The sequence below is a fragment of the Mercurialis annua genome, linkage group LG8, assembly GCF_937616625.2.
Source record: "Mercurialis annua linkage group LG8, ddMerAnnu1.2, whole genome shotgun sequence".
Classification (NCBI taxonomy): domain Eukaryota; kingdom Viridiplantae; phylum Streptophyta; class Magnoliopsida; order Malpighiales; family Euphorbiaceae; genus Mercurialis; species Mercurialis annua.
In genome coordinates, this window is record NC_065577.1 from 13,613,129 (window position 1) to 13,621,394 (window position 8,266).

Consider the following 8,266-nt stretch of genomic DNA (forward strand, 5'->3'; position numbering starts at 1 on the left):
TAGAGACATAATCCACTCCTTTGTTCTGTAAATACGAGGTGACCTATAGCAAGGAACAAATATCTTTCATTGTAACAATGAGAGAGTCTGAGTAATCTGATATTGATTTAGCCGACGGAGAAATAATGATTGGATCATCTGATATAACTTGTGCAAAAGACCCGCTGTCACATATGGAAGGTTTGAAGACGTGTTTCTGCTGCTGGCTGGATCTCTGATTGAGGAAAATATAATTGTTATCCTGAGAATTAGTGTTGGGAGAAGCCCTAGTTGGGTATTTTGCATCAAAAGTCTTAGTACAATAGTATCCAATACTTGCCGTATTCAAATTAGCCTTGACTGAACTAAAGTCTTCTTTTGGGTTTGGCCTGAAGAAACCATAGCGCTTGTTCCTAATGTTTCGTTTCCTTGCCAACGAAACCCAACCCACAACTCCAAATTTCAAAAACGCCCGTTGAAGATTGATATAGTTCCAATGGTCCAGATAGTTTTCAAAGTCAAAGACAGGAACTTGCTGTGGGTGAGGTCGAAGGTGAGATTGGCGATGGGCAGCGGCCGGAGTATGGCGGTTGAAGGTGTTTGTCTGATAGTTAGGGTTAGGGTTTTGGGAGGGGAGAGACATCTTAACTTTCTTTTCTTATTATTATATCTTGACTTGAATCTTTCTGATTTGATTTTATAAAATAATGGATCTTTTAACAAATATTTGATGCCTTATTTCTGTTATTCTTTACAATCTAGTCAATAAGTTTTGGAAGCTAATTGTTGGAATTAATTTGTTAATTAACAACTCTTAAATTTATCCTTATTCTTGTTACTTCTGCTACATCACTCTTCTAATTGCCATCCAAAATGTATTTCGACGTATTCATGTAATTGTAACGTAAGATATTTTTAAATATTCACAACTATAAATTGATAGAAATATCTATAAAAAAAACACAGCAGTGCAATCCTGCTAATTTTTATGAATATTGATAATTATATCTGATGTGAACTATACGTTTACGTGTATATTTTCTTTGTTTGTGGACTACATATGTAAATTAAAGTATACGATTCAAAAAATTACATAAAATAGTTGCATTTTGCAATCTTTTTCGTTTTTTTCCCTAAACTATATGAATAAAAAGGAATTAGGAATTTCAATAAACAAATTACGTAACTTTATGTAAATAAATTAAAATTAGTATATTGAATCTAATAAGGGAAAAAATTTGTTCACGTAAGCATTCCACATCGATAAATTCGGAGTTTGCATTGGTTTTGATAAGAAAATTGATATTTGTAAAATTAGCAGATAAGAATGTCGAAATTATATTTCAGAAACAGTTTTGTCAATTTGGTCATAATTTTGTGGAGATAAATTAATTTTGGGTAATTAAAAGCATATATAAGAAACAAAAATTTACAGATATTAAACTCTTTAAATCACTATGCTTTTCTCAAATTACAGAAAAGTCACTAAACAAACGTTTTTTACAAAATGGTCACTGAACTATACCTTTTTTATAAAAATATTTACGTGTTACAAACAAAACACTAAACTTTTCATGAATTATAAAAAGTCATTGAATTATAGCTTTTATTACAAAAAGTTAACTGAACTATGTCCCTTTTTGTAATTTTGGCTTGGCACATAAGCAAAAATGTTGAGTAACCTTTCTGTAATTTGATGACCTACAAAGTTTAATATCCAAAAATTACAAAATCCGAGGGTTCAAGCGCCATTGGATTTTTATTATGAACAAGTTGCAGCATTGGGAGGTATTACAATCCAACGATACGCAAATACTATCCCACATCCAAGGGCTGAAGAGCCATATGCATGTGTGGATAAGCTCCTAGCAGGTAGTCCCTTAAACGTGTATAAAAAGGGTGCATTGTCATGATAAGAAAATGCAAATTAAAGCTTGAAATCAGTATGGAAAGTAAAATATTTCTTGTGATAGGAATACTAGGCTTGCTTGCAGTTGGCTCATTGGAGACCACTGAGTCTCAAGACATTCCTACTCCAATTATTAAGTTTGATAGCAGCTACTTCCCAGAAAATTTCATATGGGGAGTGGCTACATCTTCTTATCAGGCATAATTCTCATCCACCCCTTTTTTACAACACATTTTATGTTTACATCTAAATTACACGAAAATTTCTTGATTCCTACATTCCGGTATTATTTTATGTTTTAGAAAAAACTTACGCAACTCGAATTTATAGCTTATTTTTATATAAAATGGAGTGTTTATGCTGTACATTTACGTTTCCGTGCTACATAGGTTTCATATATTAGAAACTCAACATTTATAACATTATATAGTAATGTTGTTATGCAGACTGAAGGTGCGGCAAACAAATTCGGGAGAGGACCTAGTACATGGGATACATTTGCGCACGAGTTTCCGGGTTAAATGCGAATATCATTAGTTAAACTAATAAAATCAATATCTGTTTATGAACATCAATCTAAAATTTGTTTGTTGCAGAAAGGATCGACGACGGGAGCAATGGAGATGTTGCGGTCAACTACTATGGTTACTACAAGGCATGATACACTTGGGTTATGCATACAAGTATATAATGATTTGTTATCTTCAAACATTAATTTGAACTTGATGTTGCAGGAAGATCTGAAAAGAATGAATAAGCAACTGGGTGTAAATGCTTTTAGATTTTCCATTTCATGGACAAGAATAATTCCTAGTAAGTATAGTGCAGAAATCATAACTAATCTACATTAAATAAATATTAATTTGATTATGAAAATTATGTAATGCAGGTGGGAGATTAAGAGAAGGAATCAACGAGGAAGGGATTGCGTTTTATAATAGTGTTATCGATGAATCCTTGGCGAATGGTGATTTGAACTTTACACTTTGCTTAGTTTTTTTTTTTTTTTGATGAATAATTTGTATATTAAAAGCCACAAAAAGTGGCGATAAATTTAAACCTTAAGTTCAAAAAGTGACATACAAGATGCACGTACAACTTAGGCAAAGGCAATATCTTGAGTCTGAAAATAAAATACAGAAAGAATTTCTATAAATGTTCAAAAACTGTGCACTGGTTTTCCTAAAATTATGTCCCAAGACAGAGAAGGGTTCAGATCCAAATCCTAACACCGTGGTTAATTTCAGTTTGGCCTTTCCTGAAAAGATAATGGTTAATTTCTTTTTAATCCTTATAGTTTAAGAGTGGAGATGAGTTGAACTTACATGTAGATTTTATTATTTTAAATTTATTTCTATTATTTCGTAATTTATACTTTTAAATCAGAATGAAACGACTCCAAATTTTATGACTAAAATAAAATGTAAAAAAGATTTAGTGACTCGCTAAATTAAACACTCAATATTATTCTATAGTAAGTCCAATCCAATACCAAATAGCTATCATTTATTACTAATTAGTGATATTATTTAGTTCTTTAATTTATTAGAAAAATTTCAAGAAGTGATGTTAATCGACAACCATATCTAAGAGAGTTCAAAATTAAAAGGATAAAAGTATTATTATAATGTTATAAGCGCTAAGAAAAAAACTGCTAGGTCATAGGTTCGTTTCCTCCCACAAGCGCTCCCTCCTCTCCATATTATAAAAAAAAATGTCAAAATAATTTTTCTAATTTTCCTGTGATTTAAATTTTGTAGGCTTGATACCTTTTGTGACTCTCTTTCACTGGGATGTTCCTCAAGCCCTTGAAGACAAGTATGGTGGCTTCAGAAGTTCTAACATAATGTAAGCATATATACTACAACTTCCAAAGCAAATCCAAGTTATTACAATATTATAAAATGTTCATCTACCTAATGAGATGCATTTTCAATAGAGCGGATTTTAAGGATTACGCGGAACTTTGCTACCAGAGATTTGGGGATAGAGTGAAGAACTGGATTACTATTAATGAACCATATGTTTTTACTGTTCATGGCTATGAAATTGGCGGTTTGGCCCCAGGAAGATGCTCATCTTGGGTGGATAGAGCATGCCAAGCAGGAGACTCCGGAACTGAACCTTATATCGTCGGCCATCATGTTCTCCTTGCTCATGCAGTTGCTTACAGAGCATATAAGGCCATGGTAAGAATATAAAACAAAATACAGAGTAATAAATATTAATATGTTGCCAATGACGGAGATAGGGGGAGCTATGTTAGTGTCATGACCCCCTCTAAAATCTCAAAATTGCTAAAATTAGTACCAATTTTTTGTTATCTTTTACAATTTAACCCACCCTAATTTTTTAAGATTACCTACTTCATATATACATATTGCAATTTAACCCTTCCGATGTTAAAATTCTGGCTCCGTCACTGTGTGTTTACTCATTACTCATTATGCAGAGTAATAGATATAAATATGCTATTACTATAGGGTCAAGATGGCGAGATTGGAATAACACTGGATGTAACATGGCCAGAACCTTACGATTTCAGTTCCGCAGCTGATCGCGCAGCAGCTCAAAGGAACCTTGATTTCTCGTTTGGTTGGTCAGTGTTCATTTCTTTCAATATATGGTTTAAACTATTGTTTTTTGGAATAATTGTTATTAGTATTGTAATCGTGATGAACTAATATACAACTTAAAATTGCAGGTCTATGGATCCTTTAGTGTATGGTCATTATCCAAGAATAATGCAAGAACTAGTTACTGGAAATAGATTGCCTCAATTCAGCAATGAAGAAGTTGTTTTATTGAAGGGATCATATGATTTTATTGGCATTAACTACTACACTGCAAATTATGCTTCTACCAATATTTCAGCTGATCCTGATCCAACTCACATTAGATATGCAACTGACAGTCATGTTAATTTGACAAGTAATTTACTTTACTTATGTTAAGCATATGATAAGAAACCTTAACTTGAAACAGCTTAAAAATATAGAAATCAATAATTTTATTTTCTTGTTTACAGAATACAGAGACGGCAAACCAATTGGTGTTCAGGTTAGAATCCAAAGAAACTAATTCTTCTTTTTATTTCAAATATAAATATAACCAAACTTTTCAAATATATTAATTTTGTCCCTTTTTATATTTTGAGCTTTTAATTATAGCAATTTATCTGATTTAATAGCATATCTATCCAAAACACCAAATGTTTTTGAGTCTTTTTGTTCGAAACAAATCTACATTTTTTCGATCAAGAAGTACTTGTAAAAATTAGAATACAATTCACAGATATTTAAATATTTTGTTATGACCGAAAAAGTTAAGAAGATTTTTCTTTTTAATGAATTAGAGTGGTTTGCTAAAATTGAAATAACTTTATCAAAAATTGACTAAGGTAAGGGATTTAAAAAAAATTAACGACACTTACAATTATTTATTTTTCTGTGTGATTAAACCTAATTGAAAATGTGTTTGCAGGCTTCCCCATCTTGGCTATATGTTTTCCCAGAAGGAATCCGGTATGTGTTGAACTATACCAAAGATGCATACAAGAATCCAGTTATTTACGTTACTGAAAATGGTAAGTGAAATTCTTAATGAGCCAAAAAACTAGTGCAATTTTAGTAGTTTACTATTAATGAATATTCAATATATATTCAGGAATTGGTGACGACAAAAATCTCTCTCCGGAAGATACTCGTAAAGATATATGGAGGATTAAATATTTTAACATCCATCTTTGGAATGTGCTTAGATCCATTTGGTGAGTCAATCCACCAACATATAAACAATCTTTGGCTAACAATTTAAAACTGTAAATTTGACTATTTGTGGATCGTTTGGGCAGTGATCACGGTGTTAATGTGAAAGGCTACTTTGCTTGGTCATATATCGATAATTTCGAGTGGTCAAATGGATACACTATTAGAATGGGTTTATACGGTGTCGATAGGAAAAAAAGCCTAGCAAGATTTCCCAAGGATTCGGTTACTTGGTGGAAGGAGTTTCTGAGTAAAAAAGCTTCCTCTGGTGGTCCTAAATGCTGGCTTAGAAAAGAGGAAACTCAGGCTGATGATTTCGACGACGAGTTGTAATAACGTTGATTTTCAAGTGTACTGAGCTAATGGAATAGTCTTCGGACACCATTTTAATGAAAACTATGTATGATTTTCAAATAATAAAGCTTACTGGAAATAAAATAACCTCTTTTGGGGTTTACCTTTGTTGTGATAAATTATAAGTCTGCTCTTCACATGTTTAGTCTACCGGTGGTAGTGATGTTGTTGAGTTATGGCTCATATTGTTCCTATTTGGATTAGGATATATTGTTCCTATTTAGATTAGGATACTTAATCCTTTGTTTAGCATTGTTTTCCTTTTAGGATTTATAGTCTAGTTCCTTATTGGATTAGAACTTAAATTGTGTCTTAAGGGTTCACTATAAATAGAGGTGATGACCCTATTGTAAACTCACAACAAACATATAGAATAAATTCTCTCTCTGCCGTGGAGTAGATCGCATTGATCGAACCACGTAAAAAATCTTGTGTGATTCTTTTCTCTTCTCTTATTAATTTTCTGCTGCGCTAACAAGTGAAGCAGTTAAATACTTAATCCTTTGTTTAGCATTGTTTTCCTTTTAGGATTTATAGTCTAGTTCCTTATTGGATTAGAACTTAAATTGTGTCTTAAGGGTTCACTATAAATAGAGGTGATGACCCTATTGTAAACTCACAACAAACATATAGAATAAATTCTCTCTCTGCCGTGGAGTAGATCGCATTGATCGAACCACGTAAAAAATCTTGTGTGATTCTTTTCTCTTCTCTTATTAATTTTCTGCTGCGCTAACAAGTGGTATCAGAGCCTAGATTTCAAATCTGAGATTCTAGGTATTTTGTTGATTGAAGATGTCGCTTCATAAATTTGATATTGAGAAATTCAATGGTTCGAATGACTTTACTTTGTGGAAAGTCAAGATGAAGGCTGTTTTGGTTCAACAAGGATGCGTAGCGGCGTTAGGAGGAGAAAGCAATTTACCGGAAGGTTTGTCTGTGGGAGAGAAGGCAGATATTATGTCAAAGGCACATAGTACGATTCTATTGAGTCTTTCTGATGAGGTGTTGAGAGAGGTTATCGGTGAAGGAACTGCTGATGCTTTATGGGGAGCGTTGGAGAGCAAGTTTCAGAAGAAATCTCTTACAAACCGGTTGTATCAGAAACAACGTTTGTATACATTGAGGATGACGGAAAATACTCAGGTAAGAGATCATGTTAATAACTTCAATCGAATTGTTATAGATTTACAAGGTGTTGGTGTTTCGATTGAAGAAGAGGATCAAGCCCTCATTCTTTTATGTTCTTTGCCCAATTCATATGAAAACTTTGTTGATACAATGTTATATGGTAGAGATTTGATTTCTGTTAGTGATGTAAAGGATGCTTTGCAATCCAAAGAACTAAAGAAAAAGGTCTCTAACTCTAATGAGGAGGAATCGGTTTCTGGTCTTGTGGTGAGTCGGGGCAGGAGTCATGAGAGAGATGGTGGGAAAGGAAACATGTCGCGTTCCAAATCGAAGTCTAATGGACGACGATGCTATCACTGCAAGGAGAAGGGGCACTTTAGAAGAGATTGTCCGAAGCTGAAAAAGGGTGGCGAAAACAAGGAATCAAGCGGTAATGCTAATGCAGCTGTGGTACAGGAGAGTTCTGATGAGGAAGAAAGCGGTGATGTTTTGACTGTGAGTACATCAAGTTCTGATAGTACCTGGGTCCTAGATACTGGTGCATCTTATCATATGTCTTCTAGAAAGGAATTGTTTAATTCTTTCAAGGAGTGGAATGGCACTGTAAAGGTGGCGAATGATAAGGAGCTTGCTGTCAAGGGTAGTGGTTCTGTTCAGATCAAGATGTATGATGGTATGGTTAGAACATTTGATGCTTGGTTTATTCCTGAACTGCGGAAGAACTTGATTTCTGTGGGTACACTTGACAAGCAAGGGTACAACCACTCAGGTGGAGATGGACAGATCAGAATTTCTAAAGGTGCATTGATTGTGATGAAGGGTGTGCTACAACACGGCATTTATATTCTCACAGGGAGTGCAGTGGTGGGAATTGTGGCGGTTGCTCGATCCTTGGAAGTACATGATGGTAAAACCGAGTTGTGGCATCGAAGGTTAGGTCACATGAGTGAGAGGGGGCTATCCATATTGAGTAAACAAGGGTTGTTAGAAGGAGCGGAAACGGGGAAGCTGAAGTTCTGTGAAACTTGTATTCTTGGCAAGCAACACAGGGTGAAATTCACTTCTGGAAGGCACACTTCGAAAGGCATCCTGGATTATATTCACTCGGATTTATGGGGTCCTGCTC

General features: G+C 34.0%; 1 protein-coding gene across 1 annotated transcript; it reads left to right on the forward strand.

Moving 5' to 3' along the window:
* Positions 1-1,892: 1,892 nt before the first annotated feature.
* On the forward strand, positions 1,893-6,128 carry LOC126660587 (beta-glucosidase 12-like). Its single transcript, XM_050354152.2, has 13 exons — positions 1,893-2,086; positions 2,335-2,404; positions 2,485-2,543; positions 2,623-2,701; positions 2,778-2,855; positions 3,649-3,736; positions 3,828-4,077; positions 4,372-4,487; positions 4,593-4,819; positions 4,917-4,948; positions 5,372-5,474; positions 5,555-5,657; positions 5,742-6,128. Exons 1-13 carry the CDS (start codon positions 1,925-1,927, stop codon positions 5,986-5,988), a joined length of 1,614 nt encoding a protein of 537 aa, XP_050210109.1. The 5' UTR covers positions 1,893-1,924; the 3' UTR covers positions 5,989-6,128.
* Positions 6,129-8,266: the final 2,138 nt, after the last annotated feature.